At 39.8% G+C, this 23,122-nt stretch overlaps 1 protein-coding gene across 2 annotated transcripts in view; it reads left to right on the forward strand.

The window, feature by feature from the left end:
* The window catches only part of Cpq (carboxypeptidase Q), a 435,107-nt gene that overhangs the window by 305,694 nt on the left and 106,291 nt on the right, over positions 1 to 23,122 (forward strand). For both annotated transcript variants that reach the window (XM_005381836.2, XM_005381837.2), the window contains one exon: positions 10,987 to 11,078. In XM_005381836.2, coding sequence (XP_005381893.1) covers positions 10,987 to 11,078 — 92 coding nt within the window. The remainder of the gene's footprint in view (positions 1 to 10,986; positions 11,079 to 23,122) is intronic.

Below are 23,122 nucleotides of genomic sequence, written 5' to 3' on the forward strand. Positions count from 1 at the left end.
AATGTGGGAATTAGAAAAAATAAGTTAAAATAGGACAGGAAATATCCTTGATATGTTAGTGTCTACATAGGGAAAATCTATTAGATTGATTTTTAAGGTTTGAGGACAGAGGGTCCTGGGAAAAGTGCTGAGAGGGGAGGCATCACATTCCTTCCCACACTAAGTGCATAACTCTACATAGATTGGTTTTATTTCAAGAGTGGAGTGGTCCCAGACTGCGCCCACCCTATAAACTTGACCCTGAAAGAGCAGCTGATAAACTTGGGGAATCGTTCTCAGACAACAATCCCTGGAGGTTTTAAGTAAAATTTTAAGAGTTCCTATAAATACTTTTGAAAACTATGTAAAATTTCTCCCTTACCCTTCCATCTTTTACACACAAGTCAAAATAACATAGAAAAGTGCATAAGGTCAGATCAGCCATTACCTTGGCAATATAAGATTCATAAAACTTGAAACATTGAAATTTCATGTAAACACCCCTACCCTGTTTGTGGTTTTCTTTCATCTCAAAAATATAAATGTGTCTCACACTTTCCCTAGTTGAGAATGAAAATGTTTGAGATAAATAGCACTTCTGGGAAGCCAAATACTTCTCTTGAAGAATCTCCACTCCCAGGTCCCTGTGGGCAGGATCAGTATTTGTAGAATCACCAAGTAGATCTGCAGGGATCAGAAGATTTCAATCTATTTCCACCTGCCCCACCTGCACAAGACCAGCCTTAGCTCCATGCTTCACTCTCCTTTAGGCAAATGCAACTGATAACAGATTTAATGTTTAAAAGTATCCTGTCCTAAAGTTCTGTTTAGAGATCTAATCTATGTCTCTCTTGTTGCAATTTAAAATAATGTCCATTACTCGTGCTAATCCATAAACCAACAAGTATGTGTGGGGCTCTTTGATTTATCAGGGGCTATGTGTGAAAACCAAAAGTGGAAAGTACATTAATCATGACTAATTGCCAGATGGAAGGAGCAAAAAGTGACAGCGTAGAAGTTCAGAGGAAAGAGAGAGCATGGAGCTGAAAGAGGATCTTGAAATATGGTTGGAATATGTATCAGATGGAGAAAAAAGCCCAAACAAACCAGGTGGTATAAATGACGTGAGGAAAAATATAAATATGGGAAGAAAATGAAGAGGCCAATTTACACAGAAATAAGGTTTTAAGAGGGGAGTGGTCTGCATCAGGCCTCAAATGCCATGCTAAAGAGGGTGGCTTATCTCACAGACCAAAGGTTTCCATACCCAAAGAGGGCACAGGAAAATCCATCTGAATACAGGAAATTATTCTTTCTATAGAAAAAAAGAATTTTACTAATAATTTCTTGTGTTGTCATCTTTGTGTGTCATTTACATAGCTGTATATATATGGTGATTTAAGCTCAAAATTGGTTTATTGATAGATGAATGTTCAAAAAAGGTTGGAGGCAAAATCTTGCAGATAAGGCCACTGACATATTCAACACTGTGTTTTATAAAGCTGAATTTGACAGCAGTGATTCAGAGAGGATTCAAGGAAGTAGGGGCCATTACCACAATTCAAAAGGCTTCAATTATGGCAGCCACAGTGGAAATGGAAAGGAAGGGAAAAGTTCCGGGAACATTTTGGTGATTTTGTGCTCCTCCTAAGGAGATTTTCCATAGGAAAAATATTCAGATATCACCTTAGGGGCTGAGAATGGAACGGTGCTCAGGAAAATGAGTTTCTGTTGAAAACTGATTGAAAAAATGGATTTGCACTGCCAAATGTGCTGAAGTCTAAAATCTAAAGAAGTGCAACCAAGAACAAAAAGCACTGATTAATTTGGGGTCAAACATAATAAAGGATGAATGCATCAATAATGTATAATCATGTAACGTTTGATACCTTTATAACTAATCTATATATGAGGAAAACCTTGGAAAGCACAGACAATGTCTTCTTCACCAGTCAGAAAAAGGAGCCTTTAAAACAGTTAACAGAAGCAGCTTAATGATAGCTTCTGCGTTATAAAACAACACAGGCTTCCTATCTGCTTTTTGGTGTTGAAAATGAATCCTGAAGATTTTCTCATCTCAGTTGCTTGTTGGAGATGCATCACTTTTGGACAATCCCTGTTGCAAGCACCAACATTGTTCCACCTTCTTGAGAAATGCAATTTAAAGAACCATACTGGTGAATATAAATTTGTAAAGGACGTTGTGGTGCTGTTAACACTTGATTTACCACCATTTTCTTAAACATTCCACTGCTTATCTAACTCACCATTAGCTGATGTTTTTGCAAGGTAGCACTCTTAACAAAAGTGTGATTCAGAGTTCAAATCTATCATTCGCCAGGCTTTTCAATTTCTCCTTTCAGATAAAAATAGTGATAGGGAAAAAGAAATTGTACATTTTAAAATGCTAACTGGATCAAACCTTTGATCTTGATATGCCACTATCGTTATCTTAGAAGTAATACTGATGGAAGAGACTATCAGGCATTTCAGCAAGAAAAATAAATTCACATATTTAAACTCCAGTCAGGCATCAGATATACGCTTAACATTTGTCTCAATCAAGTTAAAATATATAATAGATGGTATTTGCATGCGCAGGTGTAATTATTTTATTTGAAAGTGAGTAGAATATAGTATAAAAGTAGGTCTGTGACACACATGAAAACAAAAGAACTGAGATTAAAAGCTCTACATGAATTAAACGTGAATATTCTCACATGCTGCTTGTAAGAATATAAATTGGGAACCTGTCTTCTACGCACTGGTGAAATATCAAGGGCCTTAAAAGGTTTGTACCATTAAGACTCAGTATTTCTATTTTTAAGAACTTGTCCAAAGACTAAAAATCTGAAATGTTCAATAATTAGGATCTCGATTGCAAAAAAAAAACAACTAAGGACCTCTTTCTTGAAGATCACTGATTATAAATTAGATGATATGTGTCATAATTTTAAGAGGAAAAATAGTATAAATCTATACATAAAAATTACTGTTTACACCTACAGGTAGTTTTGTGTGCTTATATGTATACAAAATTTATAAGGAAATACAATGTGCTGATAGATGACTTTTGTTTTCTAATTTTTATTTCTTTTGTTTTGAATTTTTAAAAAGAAAATGTGTATACTGTTTGTATTAGGTAGAATTATTAAAGTACAAAAAAGCTGTCAGAGTTTAAAATGAAAATATCTATAATTTCATTCAGTTAACTGATGGGAAGATTCCTATGACAGTTATATATTTATTTAATGACTTGATCAACAAGAGCTGTTGAGGTACTAAATTTCTGTTAAACCCAGCTGTGCTACAAAAGGGGACAGCATAATAGTAACTTAAGCAAGTATCAAAGTTGAAGAACATTTAATTATCTTGGCCACTGGAGTATTTTCATGTGTTATTTGGGTTTTGGTCTCACAAAAATAGCATATCTTACCAACTTTATGAACTGAGTAGGTACCAACATGCTTTAGATGAAATCACAAGGCAACTTCTTTTATTTATACTTTTATACATACATTCTGTCATTTAATCAATCGATAAAGCTTTTCCCAACCCTTGGTAAATGTTAAGTACTGGTTCCAGATCATGAAAAAGGAAGATGAGTCCATCTCAGGATATTAATGGTCTAGTGGGAAGATCAATTTGAGTTAGGGAAACCTTTCCAAAGCAGTAATATTAGAGATGAGCTTTGTTGAATGAATAGGAGCTTCCCAGACGGAAAAGGTGGAGTGGGATTACAGCCTTGAAGACAGTGTACGCAAAGGGCCAAAAGTCTGAGACAACGTGGCACGTACAGGGGCCAGCAGGAAGTATGGTGGGGCTGGAGTTCAGGATAATGGGCACAAGCAGAGGGTGAGGAGAAAACTGAATTAGGCCAGAAATGACTCCTACACATGTAGTTTCAGGGTTTCTACTTCATCAATGGTTAGTAGTGATTTAACTGGCTCTTAGCCTCCTCCCTCCAGCAGGGTCAATTTAATGCTATGTCTTGCAGAATCTTCTTTTTGTGCGAACATTTATCGCTGTCACCTTGTCTCTTATCCCCAGCTTTCATTTGAAGGAACAGGGCTGAGGACCAGGAGCTCAGCTCTCATTTTAACGCTGATTCTCCTGCCCGGTTGTTCCTCCAGGTGGCTCCAGGGATAGGTTTGCAAGATGGACTTTAAAGAACATTTTGTGGCCCCGCCCTATGCCCCACAAAAGTGCCCAGTTGTTTTGTATTTACATGACCAGGACACAAAGTGATTTGCCTGAGAACAGATATTGTCTTCAAGGTGATTTTCTGCTTCCGCCTAAAAAGAGTAATTGCAATTTTCTTCATAGAATAATCTTTGTCTAACCATGCCCCCTGTTTAAAAAAATCAAGCCAGGTATGGTGGCACACGCCTTAATCCCAGCATTCCAGAGGCTGAGGCAGGACTATAGTTGCTAGTTTGAGGCCAACTCGGGCAATCAGTGATGGTGTAGTCATATATCCTATGATAAATTATGTAACTTGCCCAAGGTGGAAATAGATTTCAACCCCTAAGTATTTAGCCACAGTGCTTTAGTACCTTCTCTCATTGAACTCATATGCTACCCTGGAATGTTTTATTCCTATAACTCAAGCTTAATGTAGAAATAAAAGTCTCTGAAAGTGTAGATCTCCCCTAATCTGCTGCTAAAGGACAGTTGTCAACCAGTGTATCTATGAGCTAGAGTGAGTATATTTCTGTAAGAAAAAGTTGTTTTTTCCATGCAGAGTTATGTTACAGTAGTGAGAAAGTAACTGTAGCTCCAGAGGGCTTAAAACTGGGTGGGCAGTAGGTGTTGGGCCAATTCACCTCATTAACAAATAGTGTTGTGTAGAACTTGCGATTTGGGAAAGCTATCTCCAGGGTTGGACTAATCCAAGTTTTTCGGCTGAAAGTCTTGTTTATTTTGCTTTGCCCTAGTGATGGAAGTATAAGACAGTCCACAGAACTTTCCAGTTGACCAGTTGAATGACCGCCATTTCTCAGCCTTCTCATCTTTGTATTTGAGACTAACAAAAAAATAAAGCCCAGATATATTTTTTCATCTTTTCTCATAGGCGCTATTTTCCCGTGGCATCATTATTTTCTACAACGAAATACACATATTTATATTTATGGCCCAAAACAAAGTTCAGATACATTATCGGTAGTTTTTATTCTTTTACAGAAGAAAACCCTAATGCTCTAAACTGTTGTAATATCTGAAAGTCTCAATCGCAATCCTAAGAGGTCACAGGATCTCTGCACAGTTTGTATAAACTTACAAGGAAACTAACTGCCTTTCCTCCGACAAAACCTCAGGGAGACCTGCTCCTAGCTGGCTAGAACTTGGCTTGGTCTCCCTCTCACCGGTGATTCTACAGCCTTCTTCTGCGTGCTTGCCTTAGCCTGCTGCTGCCTCCCACAGAGTAGGACAGAATTTGGAAGAAGGATTCCTAATGAGCGGTTCCCTTGCCCCTCTTCTTCCACAAATTAAACTCCCCGCATTTGACTCTTAGCATTTGGTTGTGTTGCTACTGCTGTTATTACTGTATCTCTGTAGTTGTTTCCGCTATTGTTATTTTATTTGCTTAAAATTCATGGTTTTTAAAACTAGCTTGGATTTGAGATACACAATAAATTCTACCATTTAAAAATGAGAAATACAAATACAGTGATCCCTCACTTATTGTGGGAGTTACGTTCCAGGGACCCCCACGATAGGTGAAAATCTGGGAAGTAGAGGCATTATATTTTATATATATATATATATATATATATATATCTTTATAAATCCTTTTCACACTCCTATAAACCCTTCCCACACTCCTAGCGCCTTCCCAGTGAGACCCTTCTTCCCAAAGCCTTGGCTTCCAGCTGCGGCAGTGTCTGGGGATGCCCGGATGAATGGCATCTCAGCTCCAGGGCTGGGGGGGAGGGCAGGGCAGCCCGGCACCTGGCCCACTCTGCTCGTCCTACCCAGGCCAACTTGTAGCATTGCTGAGCACCCTCCTCACCTATAAGCACAACCTGCCCTGTGCAGATCCACTGGTGTGGCCAGGTGGCTCTGCCAGGCTCGGGCTGGGGGTAGTGGCATACTGCATTTCCATCGCGTACAGTATGGTATTCATCCACTGATGAAATACCTACTCTACAGTATTTTATTTTGATTTAATATTCTTTTAACATGTTTGAATTAACATTTTTATATTTTTATATTATTTTAAATTTGGGGGGCAAAATAATTAAAATCATAAATATTATATGAATACCTATTTACAGCGAAATCCCACAGTATAGCAAAAGCTCCATGATACAGAATTAGATATACAGTTTTCTAAAACCTGTGATACAGTGAAGCTGTAATAAGTGAAATGCGATATAGCAAAGAATGGCTGTATGCTTATATTGATTTTATTCAGTTTTCAGATACATTTAGCCTTCAACCTCAGAAAATATTCTGACTGGCCCTCACTTTCAGAGTAAGGACCCTGCCTCTATTTATTTGACCATGAATGAGTGCGATGCTGGGGTGTTGGGGTGTTTCATTCGGAAAGAGGCTCTGTGCTTTCCAAGAGGTGAGATGGAATTTGTGTTTTCCTTGGTGGGCCGTGCACTCTCATGACCAGGGACCTTCCCTGACTCCTAAGGAAGGGCATGGGGAGTGGCCCTTCTGTCCCTTCCCCCACCCTGCCCTCCCTGCTGATTGTTGGCATTTTTTTTTTTTTTTTTTTTTGGTTATTTTCCTGGTACCGGGAATTGAACTCACGACCTTGCGCTTGCCAGGCAGGCACTGTGCCGCTGAGCTAAACTCCCAGCTCCAATAATATATTAGATGCTTTGTTTTCTTTTCCAGTACAGGGAATTGAACTCACGACCTTGTGGTTGCCAGGCAGGCGCTGTGCTGCTGAGCTAAATCCCCAACCCCTTGTTGGCATTTGACATTGACCCAAAAGCCTTGTAGAGTGATGTAGAGAAAAGCTAATAAATAATTCTTTAAAACCTACTATGTGCCAGAGACTGTGCTGGGTGTATATTTGCCTTATCTCATCTAATTTTCTTACCAACCCCTTCAGGCAATGGCCAATGTCCTTACTGTAAAGATGGAGACAGGAGATTCAGAGAAGTCAGGCAACTAAGGTAACTCACAGAGTCAGAAGTGGCAGAGATAGGAAAGAAACAGCTCATTCAGGCTGCACAGGAAGTGACTTTCTGTACCCCATGCTGTCCTTTGTGGACTTCGGTGGTCAGGGCACCCAAATGCCACACGAGGTTCAGGGTCTAGTTATGGGATGATGTCCCATGCTTTTCTCAAGTCTAGGGACAATCAGACTGTCAGAGTGGAAAGAGACTTTGGACACAGGCATTTGCTAAACTCCTAGGGTTTTTACCTCCTCTGTGGGACTCTGCTTTGTGAAGGTCCAGTGTTCCTTGCCACTGGGTGCTGAGCTCTGCAAGGCCTTGAGGAGGCTCTGTCTTCCTAGAGCCAGTTGTACTGCTATCCTTTTGAGACATTGCTGTTCCTCACTTCAGATCCATTCTTTCTTATCCTCTTAATATAAACATCATTGGCCATCACTGATTTGAAATGTGAGGGAGACCTATCCTCTGTGATAATGACTTTAAAGCAGCACATCAAATCTATAGGGATATTCAGAGCAGTGACCTGTAAACTGTTGGTTCTCTAAAGCTTGTGCTGCCTTCTTTTCATTAGTTAGAGAATTCCATCATTTTAATAATTTGATACTTTTTTCTGGTAGGTACAGAGAGATGTAAAAAGAAAATACATTTTTTAGATTACATTTAAAAGTGTATAGAATTTTCACTGGCCGCATATAGATGATATTACTTTATCTTGCTTTCCCCCTGGGTTGTAAGCAAAATATACTTTGATTTAAATCAAATTTAAGCACATTTCTTTTAGAGAAACTGGAGGTTGAGATCTTGAGTAATACTGATTGGATTTCTTCCTAAGACGACAGTTTGTTCAGTTCATGCCGTGGGTGTGAGCGGGTGGTCAGACTCTACACTTGACTGCAACCGAGAGGCCGAAATACGATAGGTGGTTTGACGCTGGAGCAAGCAATGGGCATGCCAGGTTCTTCTCAGAGGTCTTTGGAAGAATCTCCTCTCTGGGCATGTAGATTCCCCCTCTCTTGTGTGGAGGTGAAAGTATGTTCCATGCCTGGATACCATCATGTTGTTTTATAGTTCATTATTAAATGTCCATTACATATCAGCTCCAGGCTTTACACACATCCTCCCCTCCCAATGAATCCCCCACCACCACCCCAGTGAAGAGTTGTGGTAGAGGGTGCAGTATCTTCTCCACATGTCAGATCGGAGCCTGAGTTTCAGGCAGGTCGGTCTAATGGTAGCAGGGTTCAGCAGCTCTGCCCACCTCTTTCTTGTGTAACACCTTGCCTGGGAGTGGGCTGGCAGAAGTTCTAGAGGAGGCTGGGAAGGGACTTTGACTTTTATTCTAGTACAGATACCAAGCTTTGCATTCAGACACCCCTTCAGTACTACTGATCGGATACTGAGTGTGTGCCAAATATTCTGGGAACTGAATTAAAACACAGAAACCGCTGCCGCCCAGAAGCCTACACTTTGGTTCTGGAGGATTGGGGCGGAGAAATGGTATGACCAGCTTAGGTTTGCCAAGCTCCTTCTGGCCACCTGGTGCAGCGCCCTCTGCAGAGAGCTGAGGGCTGGGGGAAGGAGATGGCTTTGACAATCCGGACACCAGAGGGCAGGGCCCAGACCAGAGTGCAGCAGAGGTGAGAAGTTCCGTTCTGCTGGGCTCACAAGGACATTCCAGAGGATTCACTGTGGGATTGATGTGGAAACTGCTTCTCCAGGCTTTACCCGAAACTCGGGTCAGCCTGCATCCTAACTTACGCTCTTTTAATAATGTCAAAGTTCTCAAGTGTAAAATAACTTCACAACCTTATTTGATTCAAGGGAAAATGTAGCTGCCTCATTTTAGCAACTCAGCATTGCGATTACGAGAGGAGGAGGATTGTGGGCATCTGGAGACAGCAGGAAGGAGTTCCACGTCCCAGCTGTGGCTGGCATGGCTCCTGCCTTTGGTGCCTGTTCCCTTGAGTGGTGGCACATGTGCGGTCATAGCAGAGCCTCGTAGCATGTCTGTCTCAGAGCCGCTCAAAGCACATTTCAATCTTTACCAGTGACTCTCCTGGGAGGAGGCAGGGAGGCAAATCCTTTTAGTAGGATTCACATACAGCTTCACGTTTTTCTGCCTTTGCTATTTCTAAGAAAATGACATTATCAGGTCTGAATCCGGACAGATTTTAATTCTTGGTGACAAAGTGACACTTTAATACTACTGTTTTATTGTGCTTTAATTTTGGAAAAGAGTTTTCTTGCATTAACTTTTACTGAGCAGACATAGTCACTCAGAAATGGTTTCAGATGTGCCACATCTACCATTATTAAGTTCAATAACTTCCTTGACTGACACTTCCTAATAAACCCAGCACAACTTGAAAATGATTGTAAGTCCAAAATGCATTCAATGCACCTAAGCTACCCAACATTCCAGCTTAGCCACATAGGGCACTGTAGGGCCTCTGCTGCTTCTCCTTGTGATCATGTGGCTGACTGGCAGCTCTGAGTAGCTTCTGCTCTCTAATCTCATGAGAAATGTTCATAGGGCATATCACCTGCCCAGGAAGAGATCAAAATTTGTATCTTGTTTTCAGCGGACTGTACTTTGCTTTTGCACTGTTGTTAAGTAAAAAAAAAACAAAAACAAAAACAAAAAAACTAGTACATTGAACCATCATAAGGCAGGGACTATCCATACAAACTTGTTTATCACAAGTCAATGAAATTGCCGTAAGCTGTTAGTGAAGTAATAAAGTTAGTACACGTCATGCTTAATCAATTAATTTTTGCTGACCTTCAGTGAATGACATATTTCCAAATAGAAGAAGAAAGTGGCCTTGGGTAAACATAAATGTTGCATCATTTCATAGTTACTATGGTACTGGTGATAACATGAGAAGGTAGCTGTACTTGTGAATTCAGACTAATAATCCGGGGCTGGGGATTTAGCTCAACGGCACAGTGCCTGTCTGGCAAGCGCAAGGTTGTGAGTTCAATTCCTGGTACTGGAGAAAAAAACCAAAACCAAAAAACAAACAAACAAACAAACAGACTAATAATCCCCCCACTAATAATCTTAAAGTAGAATCAAATAATTTGGTCCCAGTTAAGATTTCTTCAAGACCTCAAGATCTCCTTAAGCTCTTCCTAACTGCTCCTTCTGGATATCACCTAGTATCACACTGAACTTGACCATCCATTGGGCGTTCCTGCCAGGCAGGATTGCCAGTTAGGGATGTGATGAGAGGCTCTCACTTCTGGACTTGCAGATAGCGCTTGTCATAACCCCTTTCGTCGGCCCTGGGGATCAGCCCTGTGGTTCTTCTTTGCTGTGTCGGTGTCTTGGTTACTTTTCTCTCCTTGCTGAGACAAAATACCCAACGCCCAAAATGAAGGAAGGAAAGGTTTATTTAGCTCACAGTTTGTAGAGGTTTCAGTCCATACTTGGTTGGCTCTGAGGCAGAAGACAGCAAAGCAACAAGAGCAAGGGGGAATGGCAGCCGAACAGCAAACAGCCAGAGCAAAACTGGAGGAATGGCGGCAAGCAGCTTCTTTCCCTGCTTTACTTTGTAAACAGGCTACCCCCACCTAAGGGGCGTGTAGCTCTCACACAGTCTCCATGCCCTCCTCTTCCACAGGCTCAGGATGTATACAAAGTAATTATCCTGGCTTCCTGCTGAGTTACTTAGCCAAACCTCTAGACTCCCCAAGTTGACACAATGTTTCAACCATAACAGTCGGCCATACTCTCAGGCAGGCAGCTGCCCAGCAAGAGAGGAGTGCCTCTAATTCTCTCCAGTGTCCACAGTGCAGGTGATGGGTGTTGCCACTGGAAAAAGTCCAAAATCAACGGACAGACTGCTTCTTTTATTTTTCCCAGGGTTACGTCCAAAGAGAACTCTGCGCCTGGTGCTGTGGACTGCAGAGGAACAGGGTGGACTTGGTGCCTTCCAGTATTATCAGTTGCACAAGGTAAAAACAACCTTTTATATACACAATATTAACAGTCAGCATAATGTCATTGATTGATGCTTTGGGTTTAAAAATTCTCTCTAATTGTCGCATTTTTAAGACACTTAATACTCTGTGGTCAGCTCACCCTGGCAAACACTCCTTGTTTAATGCTTCTTCATCTACCCCTATACATGAGAAAGGTCTGGTGAATTGAGGATGTTTTGATATGAAGCCAAGGGTTCATATCTTTCTGCATCATAATTTGTGGCCTTAGAAAATTCCTGATGCATGCTGCCATTTTCTCAAAGTCTCTCTACTTCTTCCATACTCATGTATGTCCAAGCAATAGTAATAGGAAAGCGGTCCCTCTCTTTACTGAACCCACCTGCATACTTGGCTGCCCCAAATCCTCTCAGAAGTGCTGGTGTTTGAGAGCCAAGTCCTGAGGCTTTGAGCCCTCCAGCAGCACTCACAATGTTGGTGGGCATTTGGCAGCTAGAGGTCTCAGATCTGGGACTGTGGAAAACAGGCTGGTTTGACCCTGATTCTAACTAGGCAAGCGTAGATCCCAAAGCAGAATGGTGACTAAAGATCATGACTGGAAACACAAGAGCACAGTTAGTATGAGGAATAGGAAAATGAAAGATGGGAACAGGTTTTGCAAGAGCAAAACATCCAAGGTCAAAAGTATTCTGGATCAACTCAAGTGTAAGTTCCAAGAGAACCTCCCAAACAATGGGTGTGCTGCTGAGCAGTGGTGCACAGACAGGGAAGGAGGTCTAGCTTGCCACTGCTGCACTGGGTCGTTCTCCCTGATTCTGTAGATAGGAAGAAACACATTACCATTACCCAAATCGGTGAGAGGTCCATTTGTTTTGTGACTTATGTTTATATCTGTCTTGATCATTTTGTAAAAGTCAGTCTCTATTGTCCTATTTCAGTTAGTTACAGAATGAATTCAGGGTCATGAATTCAGTCACTGAATATAATTATTTATTGTGCAAATGACAACTATGATTTACACCCATCTCTTATGCTACTTCAGTTCTTTTGGTCGCAAGTGATCCCAGGGATAAGAAAATTCAAGATAAGTGTCCTTTGGTTGGTAGGTCAGTAGCATTATCTTCTGTGTGTGTGATAGATCTCAACATCAGACAAGGATTATTCTAAATCTAGCAACATTGAATGTACATTTTCAGAGCAACTATGATGGTCCATGTACTGTGTTAGATACTAGCTTTAATGTCATTACAAAGATCCACTCTGACCTTATGGAGACTGAAATCTAAAGAAGGATACTGACCACTAAACTTCCATTACAGTATGAGATCTTGTGTCTTCCAGTTAAGAATAATGTTGATGAAAGACTCAGGAGGCTCACCTAACCCAGTTTTAAAGAATGCAAAGAATGTCTTTTCTGTGCAGAAGAAATGACAGCTAAGCCAAGTCCTGAAGGCTGAGTAGAAGGGAAGGAAGAAGAGTAGAAGGAGGACTTGGTCCCAGAGCTAGGCTGAGGGAGCTGTATGTGCAAAGGCTGGAGGAGATGGAGTGCACAGCACCCCTAGGAATGGAAAGGAGTTGCAGAATGGCTGGTGGACAGGGTGCAAGGTAGGAGAAGCAAACAGGAGCCTGAACAAGAACACACAAATCCTGTTTAGAAGCTTGCACTTCATCCTCAGGGCAAGAAAAGGAGGAGCTTTAAAATTCTATACACCTTGGACTTTATAAAAATAAAACACAATACCCAAGAGAACTGTTCTAAGGTTCTTGTATTCTCCATTCTAACCAAGCAGGGAAAAATTGGATTTACACTACAATGGATCTGGCTTGAAAATTCCTTGCCACTAAAATTCCTATTATCCAACAAAATAAGATTTATTTCTCTGTAAGGCTTTGATTGTCACTGTAGCCTAGTAAGAATACATGGCATGGATAAAATCAGAAATGACTTGATTTTAAACTGCTAAGAAGTTGAAAGTTATATACACCCAGACTCACATGCAAAAGACACACAATCGCAGGAACAGAATTGGTTTACTTGACAATATCTGTGATGCCTTCCTACAAATGGGTTGACATACTGGTGACTAATCTGCATTGCATTTCTGGATGGAAAGAAACAAATTCCAGGAAGGAAAAACATGGGCTTTTTGTTTTAGGGTAGCTCTTTATCTCACCTTTAAAAAGACATTCAGCATGTTTTATGTGATTGAGCCAATTTCAAAGGACTTATTCTGGATTTTTAGGATTACCATATTGATAGAAGCATTTGCCAAAAGCATAATCATTTTGGGCTGGCTTAGTTGAACTCAAAAGTTAATATATAAGCAAGTCACAAACTGGGAGGCAGGAAATAAATCAGATTGTCTTTGGATTTCTCTATTGTCTTTGGATTTCTCTATTTCTCTATTGAATGCCACAGACAGCCCAACACTGTCTAGTTTACTCTTGCCACAGAAGAAATCCTCTGTTGTAAAACAGGTAATGACAACTGCTGAAACAGAGAAGCCCTCAGATTTCAACGGCCTCGCATAACAGAAGCTCATTCCTGCTCACCCAGCCTCCAGTAGGGCTCTACTCAATATGGTTATTTGGGGATCCGGGTTGACAGACTCTTGGCAGCACGGGTATTGTTCGGCCTTGGCCATTAACATCCAGCTGGCAGCAGAGACAGAGGGGGAGTTTTCTGAGGGACAGTTCTGGAAGTGGCTCCCATCATATTTTAGCTACTTTCCTTGTCACTGAGGCAAAATACCTGACACCCAGGATTAAAGGAGGAAAGGCTTATTTAGCTCACAGTTTGTAGGGGTTTCAGTTCTTAGTCAGCTGGCTGCAACGCAAGTGGGCAGGGTGGACAAGCATTGCTGAGAAGAAACAGTTCATGGCAGGCAGAATATAGCAAAGCAAGCAAGGAACAACCCCAGCTCTTTCTATCCCATACATCTTGTCCAGGCTACTCAGGGCAGGTAGCACTCACACCCTTAATCCTAGTGCCCTTGAGTCTAGCATTACACCATGAATCAATTAGAGCATCCCACACTCTACATTTAAAAGAGAATTATTTTATTTTTCTGGACAAAGGGACTATAGATGTCCTGTCGATGAACATTTGGGTTGTTTCCAGTTTTAACTATGTTAAATAAAGTTGCTATGAACACCTCTGCACAGATCTTTTAATGGCTATATCTATCTATCTATTTATTTTATTTTCTAGTATAAGTGCTAGATAATATGATAGGGGATGTTTAACTTTGTTTGAAACTGCCAAAGAGATGGGAGGTTTTATCATTTTACATTCCCAGAGCAATATACAAGAGTCCTAGTTGCTCTCCATCCTTCCAAATATATGGTAGTAATTTCTTTTTATTTTGGGACATTCTTGCAAGAGTCACATTTATATGTTTTGCAAGGTATAATTTTGAAGAATTATAAGAAAAGATCTTCCTCGATTTCAACTGTCACCATGGTTTTTCCTCCCCTGATTCCTTGCCTTGAGACCATCTTGTTTCTCATGTGCTGTTTATGATTTAAGTGGAATTGAGGGCTTTCTTACCCTAATGATGTGTGGGGTTCAGTCAGTGGTTGGAGTGGTCCTGTTTCAATTTGGAGGAGCACCTTGATAAGAGTAGGACGTAGAAATATCATCCTGTTGGAGTCACAGCTGGCTCCCAGGGACACTTCCTGGGCTGCTGGAGCCACAGGTGAAAAATTATTCCCACCAGGGGCTGAGGGGTGGTGGGCAATCTCTCTTATCCTCAAGAGGATAAGAAAGACTGCAGAAAATGCCTCCAATAATCTCTATTGGTTAAATTATTATTTTTAAAAATATGAACTTCTTTATTGGCTGAATTCAGCTTGTATTCACTTAAAAGGAAATATCATCACAAAGAGAAACATATTATTGTAAACAAGAGTTTACTTATAGGAATAGAATTCAACTTTGTAATTAAAAAACATTATAGATGGTTTTATTGAATTTCTGAACCAGTGAATAAGATGAGTTGTCCAGATGCCATTAGGAACAATGTGACTCTCTTTTCTCCTCTTGGAAGAGCAGGATATCATTTCTCATGTCCTGAAATGTACAAAGGAAAGGGGAAAGCCCTAAATTAGCTTCGACTGAATTTCTGACATTTTAAAATCTTTTCCATTTTAAGCAAAATTATGATCTGGCATAATTATAATGAGTAAGGTAATCTGGCCTTGAGAAGGCCTCATTACACAAGGTAATCAAATAAAATAGATTGATACATTCTATTCTGGCATGAAAAATATTTTAACCTTTTTCTGATTTATTACACAAACTTCTGGCAATTGAATTACAGGAATAATGAACACTGCTGTGTTCTGGTAGTCATTAATAAGGGCAATATTTTAAATAGGTTTTATTAAATGAGGGATGGGATGGATGATCATTCTAAATACATCAGTTTGTTTGAACTCCAGCCAACTTGAAAACAGAAAAAGCTAAAATGACTGTGTACAGTATTTTCTTAGCATTTCTTGTGTTGCCAATGCTAAGGGACAAAATTTCCACTTGACTTATATAAATATACCAAAAATGTTAGCTACTTGTAGGAGTGATGTTCTTGTCAACTACCCAGCCTACATTAGGTTTCATGTTTCACTCTAAAATAAATAGATAAGTTATAAATGCTTATGAGACTCCTTCATGTTATCTGGGCAAATGTTTTGTTTAGCATTTTTATTTTCCCAACCTTGTTGCCTGCGTATACCACCAATGTAGCCAGGGTGACGACACTGCTAGAGTGTGACAGCACTATATGTGTGTTCAGCTCGGGTTATAATAATAATAGAGCAAATCTACTCATTCAACATAATGGCATCTGGACTGCACCTCCAACACAGCCTTCCATATATCTTTAATATTCCACGCAGTATAGCTATGCTAATCAGAGATTATGGCCTCAGTCATTATTTCTGGGCTTTTATACATTTTCTGCTTTTCTTTCAATGCCTAGATATTTGCATTAGTCTGTCAAGCACATCCCAGAATTGGTTTAAATTTCATTTATTTCAGTGTGTTCTTGATCTGTAGCTGTTGTAGTTCCAACATTCATAGAATTTGTACAGTACAACTGGGAGCTCTTCAAGGTCTTATTAGGATTTGTGGATTTTATTTTTAAAAGAAAAAGGGAAAGACTCTTGGATTTGTTTGCTTTCTCCTGCATTGATTTCTATTGTGACTATGGGACCATGAAATCTTATGTACATATGGTAATTATATAGAGTGTAGATGTATGTCAGTCTGGGTATAGCTATCAAAATATTCTTAGATATTAGGAGAATCACATTACCTTGTGAATGAACATGAGTAAGCATCAATATACTTCTATTTTCTCTTTAGGAAGAATCTTTCCTAACTAGCTTTTATTATTTCTTTTATATAAAAGACATAGTTTAATAGAGGATGTGACAAAAACAGAGGATGTGACAACTATGATGGAATGTTTCCATGTTCTTAGAATTGCAAGACCTTGCTCAGTGTTTTGAGGTCAGTTTATCACATAAGGCCTTATGGTTTCAGACCATAGTAAAGTTTAATTTGAATGTTGATTTCAGCCCAGTAAATGTATGTAAAACTAATACCCCAACTTCTCTGCTGCTGCTGCTACTAACACAAATAAAGCAAGTGCCTTTTAAAATCAGTTCTGAAAACATTGGACCAAAACGCTAAGGTTTTTGCAAATAATTATAGCTGGCATCTTACCTCACTTACTCTCTTCGTTCCTGAAACCTCAAAAAAGGACTTCAGCAATTTGTGTCCCACCTGTTCCATCAGCTTACTAGAGGTGGCCTCCTAGGCACAAGTAATGTCTCCCTCTGCTCAGCAGGTTGTGATCTGACCTGGAAGGACCCACAGGGTATCTAGCAGATTAACTTTCTAAAGAAATCAGGTTGACATTCCAGAAGACACAAATCTGAACTGAGGTGTCATGCCTGGGGCTCACAAGTGACCTATGTGGGTCAGAGCCTTTGGGACTACATTATCATGTTACATGTACTTGGGCCACACTGCATCTCACTAAGTTACAGAGTCAGCAAACCACTTTTGAATCACCAGCACTATTTTAATTTGCCCGGAGCTGTCTTCTACCTGCTGTCAACTAAAAGAGTGGATGCCCCAACTCCGTCTGTCTCTGTCTCTAGTGCACACATACACAATACTAGAAGAATAGGCATGACTGTGTTTCCATAAAACCTTATTTTAAAAAAAGTTCAGATCAGATACTATGCTGATCCCTGTTCTAAACCAAACCCTTATTAGATATCAGACAGAAGTTTAAACATCTTCATAAGCTCATAGTCATACCTCTTGGTGAAAGACATTTGTAGCACATCATGAAATTCTGACATTTGGAAGGCTAGTCATGTGACTACTGTTTGTAAGCTCGGCACCTAGGAGGGTGCAGATGCTTCCCCTTAGGTATTTGGCCAACAGACTCACCAAGAGGAGGTCACCATAGTGCCTTAGTTATAGCCCAGGGAGCCACACAACAGGCATTGTTACTTGGCTGTTGGCCAGGTTAACATATTTTTCCTGGTTCTTAAAGGAAGAATGGAATATTTTATTAAGATGGCTAAATGTAGTAGTGGAAGATAAATTTTAAGGCATATCTTTTTTAAAAGTTTATATACAGAGTGTCTTTTAAAATAGTGAAAAAGTAGTTGTCATCTTAGTATGACAATCTTGCTACTAATCCTTAATAAATGTCATTCGCTTTTTAACCACATCCCAGTTTTATCCATGGGTTTGCCAACAGTATTGCTGTTTTAAACCTGAATTATTGTGCGGTAGTGCTCTGCCCAAGACGCTTGACAAACATCAGGCATTTGGTTAATCAGTAGACCCTCCCAGAAGTTTAGTCTCTACTCGTGGATACTGTAGTTTTTCTGTGATTCTGTTACACTAAGACTTAGCCACCAGAGAATGGTCCCTCCAAGGCAGCTTGAGGAATGGATGGCAGAATAAGCCTAGCAGGCCCTCCTGCAGGGTCATGCTGGGAAGCTGCATGTTGGTGAGTTTGCTTTGTACTCAGAGGAGCAGTGTCTAGAAGCCACAGGGGGCAGTGCGAAGATGAGGGTACATCAAGGACTGATGATCTGACAAGGAACTGAGCTGCAGAGTCATGAGATACGTATCTTTCTCTCTGGAATTCTTAATAGTTATTCCTAAGGGTATTAATCCCTTCTGGTGTCTGCAGTGTCTCAGACCAACCCTGTCAGATATAGATATAGATATAGATGATATAGATATAGATACAGATATATAGATATATGTAGTTTGTTTTTAAACTCTGTAATGCAGACTGGCCTTGAACTTACTAGGTAGCCCAGGCTGGTCTCCAACTCATGGTGATCCTCCTGCCTCTGTCTCCTGAGTGCTGGGATTGCAGGCGCATGCCACCACACCCAGCTTTGTCACTTTTTGCATGATAGGAGTGGTCTGGGTCTGGCTTTCTAACCTTCTTATCAATTAGGCTACATCTATAAATCTTGCTGAGTGGCCTGTTTGAGAGAACAAAACAAAACAAAGCGAAACAAACAAAAACCACAAAAGATATATATTTTTTTTCCTAACCGGAAGACTGGAACTTATATTCTTTATTTTCTTTTAGAAGACTTACCTCTTGCAAAGTCTTATCAAATCCTTGTACTGCATTCGCTGTTACTCACTCTAGAAGCTCATGTTACCCCCAGCGTCCAGCAGTTTCTCTAAACTGCATCGGTTTCAGTGTTCTCTTAAAGGAGAGTTCTCAAAGTCAGTTTCTAAAGAGCTTTCATCCCCAGCATGGCAAAACATATCTAAACAACAATTCCGACTTAGAGAGTTTAACAAGGCCTTTCAACAAAGGTTTAACGTAGCTCCATAGCCTGAGTTATTTTGAAATTAAACAGAATTTTTTTACTGGTTCAAACAGGAGTGTAACTTGCTTTTGTGGATTCTTATAGTTTATTTAATAAAATTCGTCCACTACCCTGAAGTCAGAGGTAGTGCTGTGGTGAGTACTTGCAAGTGTGTTTCATGTCCAGGTAGTAACTGAGGGCTGGGAGACCGCATGGCAAGCATCTAGCCCCATGCACTGCCATGGCTCCATCACGTCCCTCCCCTCTGCAAAGCTCTGGAAAATGCGTTATTACACCCCGCAGAGCCAAATGGGAGGCAATCAAGCTGTTTGGTCATTTGAATTAGGAAAGATGAAAGGGAAGAGAATGTTAGTAGTAGATGGGGGGAAGAGTACTTGGCAAAAATTGTCCCTTTTTTTCATGTCAGGGAAAGTATTTGTTCCTTTTATTAGATCTAAAAGTCCAGTGTTAGAGATTTTTTGATAGACTGATAGAAAGCAAATGATAAAAATATCTTAAAGGTCCCATCTCCCAAACAACATATCAAGTTCTGTTTATAAGATGCCACTGTAATCTTTTGTATCTATGTGATCATTTATAAATGAGAGTATTTTTATAACTGTCATCTCATTGATGATTATAATGACTAGGATAGTTGTCAAAATACGTGCTATTTTTCTTATTTCACAAATGAAGGGACAGAAGCTCAGAGAAGTAGTGAATATACCTAAGGCTGAAAAACACAGATTATGAGGTTCAGAACCTGAATTTGAACCTAGTTTTTATGTCTCCACAATTCAGCCTCAATGTCTTCTATAGCCATGTGCTTCTGTGCCATCCATTTTAAATACTGTGGTCTATCCACCTGTCATCGGTTGAAGGCAATATACGGTCACATAGTCAGGATTAGTGGGTAATAAGTACCACGTGAATGGATGAGCGTAGTTACTTCAAGACATTCAGCTTGAAACACGTATAACACAGTGCTATACGTATAGTCAGTGCTATACAGTTTTGGAGTAAAAGGCCAAGGCACCTTGTGTAACTATGCAGGCAGCTGCTATCACTAGTAATTCTCAATATTTTCTATTTTGACTTTCTCTAGAGAGAATAAAAATAAATGTATGTATTTATTCATGAAGTTAACTCTCTAAATTATACTACAGTGACTTTAAAAAGACTGCCGCTCTTCAATTTTCATTATTTAGTTTGAGGCATTTTCTAAGTAAACTTGTAGCTAAACAATAGATAAGAATAAAAATAAAATAGTGAAGAAGACATTTTCATGATATGAAATTTTTTCTCACCATAATAAATGTTAAAATTCTTCGACTATTTGTCAGATCAGAGACAACCCAGAATATCACCTTGAGACATTTATCACTTTCTTAATCTTAGAAGAAAGGGAAAATAAGAACAGAGCTTCAACCTTTGAGGATATAAATCGTATGTATACATAGACTGTTTATATGTTTTGTACACATGTAGAGCTTAGACACCTAGAAAAATGTATCAATTCCCTCCAGAAATCAGGTCCAGTTTTCATCTTTCAAGACACCTATGCCCAGGGCTGGGGATTTAGCTCAGCGGCACAGCACTTGCCTGGCAAGCGCTATGTCGTGAGTTCGATTCCCAGTACTGGAAAAAAAAATCAAGATACCTATGCCCAAGAGATCAAGGACAGAAAAATACTGGGATGGATCCCTGCCTGTGCTATTTTTAGAGATTTACAAAGACAGAGATTTCACTTATGTCAGTATTTTTTAACATTATCAGACAATGAGCTTATCTCTGGCCATTTTGACTTAATGATGTCTTAATTTAAGCACGCAACTTAGAAGACTGGAGTAGCAATTAGAAAAGAAAGTAACAGTAAGTTTCCAAAAGTTAGTGTCCCTGAATTCTACTTGTCTCAGTAGTTCCTCAGGGAAAGAATGAAGGAAGGATACATAAAGTAGGGGACACAAGAATGCAAAAGAGAAATATAAACATTTATGAACTAAACTCAAAGCACAGATGATTTAGTACTTGTTCTGTGTTATGTTTTTTTTGTTTTTTTGTTTTTTTTTTCTGGTTTTTCTCCGGTACCGGGAACCAAACTCACGACCTTGCGCTTGTCAGGCAGGCGCTTTTGCCGCTGAGCTAAATCCCCAGCCCCTTTGTTCTGTGTTATGGAAAGTGAACTCTATTCTTTCCTTGGTTAGAAGATAAAATGGTTTATAGCCTTTAACATGTTCTTTTTGTCTTCATAATCAAGAGATCAACTGGTAAGTTCTTTCTCTGGCACACCGTTTCCTGAATGTGTTGGAAAATTGAACCCGCCAAAAATGGATTGGTGCTTTCTCTGCCTCGTTGAAAGGAGGCTATGATGAATAGCTGCTCCTCTTGGATAGTTCAGTCAGCCAAGGTATAATACAACAGAAATGCAAAGGGAAATGAGAAGGAGAGACATGATTCAAGAGTGTAACAAAGCTTTGGCCCCCGAGGCACTAAGCTTATTGGCTTCCAAAGAATTTGGCAGAAAGGGTTTGACCACCCACGTGATTTTATCTTCTCATCTTTGGGGTAATGAGCTTAATATGGCACACTGTAGTGAAGGCTTCCTTTGATAGGCACTATTTAAACATCTTTTTCTGAATCACTAACTTAAGAATGGGGCAAATGAAGAGGATGAAAAAAATGTTCACTTGTGCAAAAAGCTGCTACCTTCAATTATCAAAAATTGTTGTTAGTGGCTAATTATACTGACATTCTTATTGTACAAAAATGTTGAGACTGATAAGATAATTTCTCAGCTAATTACTTCATTCTATGGAAATATGTGAAGTAATAAATTAACATTGTCTTCATGAGAACCAGTAGTTGTGGACTTTATTATTGAAACTTTCAATTGGAATAAGTGCATTTTTCTCATAACTTCTTTGATTAGGTGAAAAATGCCTTTTATGTTTATGTGTACAATATGCTTTCTTTCAGCAGACATCTTCCTGTAACAATAGGTAGTGATATTTATGTGAGCAAATTACCTCTGACAGGAGAACCCAATGGATCTGAAGAGATGTATCTGCCTGCCTGTACCTCTCTTCTTATATGTGGTACAAACAGTTGGCTGATAAATAGTCGTTGTTATGGTTTAGATCTAAAATATCCCTCCCCATGTGTCATGTGTTCAGAAGTGGGAATTTGTGGAGGTAACTGGATCACAGTAGTGCTCTATTTATCCATGGACTCACCCATTCATGAATTCATAGCTAAATGTGCTCTTAAGAAGAGGCCTGCTTGGAGATGGGTCACTGGAGTTATGACCTGGAAGGCTATATTCTTTATCTTCCCTTCTGCCTCCGTCTCTGCCTGACCATGGGCTGAGCAGTCTTCCTCCATCATTCCCTTCCACTACACTGTTTCTGTCTTGGAGTCAGTTAGCCATGAACCGAACCCTCTAAACCATGAGTTCAAATAAACCTCTCATGCTTGAAGTTGCAGGTGTCAGGTATTTTGTCCCAGTGATGGAAAAGTAACCAGTACAGTGGTGAAACTCCTTCTGTCTTTAAAAAATACAACCATAGAGTCATTCTGTTTTCAAAAGTTAAAAAACAACAGAATGTTGTTTAAATTAGAAAATAGTGAAGCCTGAGGGAGGAGAGGGTGACACTGAAGAGTGATGAGGTGAGAGGATTTGAAGATGTCCAATATTTCATCCCTGTATCACCAGTATAAGAAATGCAACTAGGGTTAATATAAGTCTTCAGGGAAAATGACACTACATTAAATGAAGTTTTTAAACTGATGGTTCTTAACACTTGGATCCTTAGAATCAATCTATGTCTAAAGTACCTTCAACTGAGAGTCTCAAGATTGCTCTGAACACCATTTGGTCATGCTATACCTCAGCAGCAGGGTTCTAAGCCACTTTGGGAAACCTGTAACCCTTGTTTTGACAAGGTGCTAACAATGCACTTAGGGGTTGACAGTCTGATCATGGGGAGTACTGAATACAGCTTGTCACTGTACCTTCAATTTGGCTAAGTTTTTACAACTTCATTTTTAATTTTAATATTTCTAGAAGCCAAATAGCTTCTGTTGAAAGCCTAGGGGACCTTTTGACAAATTGTTCAGGATGTGAGTAGGAAGCCTTTATGATATGTGTTCGCTAACCTTGAACACCCTAGGCTCTATTCTGAATATTTGGTGAT

The sequence above is a fragment of the Chinchilla lanigera genome, unplaced genomic scaffold (genome assembly GCF_000276665.1).
Source record: "Chinchilla lanigera isolate Chin_1 unplaced genomic scaffold, ChiLan1.0 scaffold00016, whole genome shotgun sequence".
NCBI classification, from domain to species: Eukaryota; Metazoa; Chordata; class Mammalia; order Rodentia; family Chinchillidae; genus Chinchilla; species Chinchilla lanigera.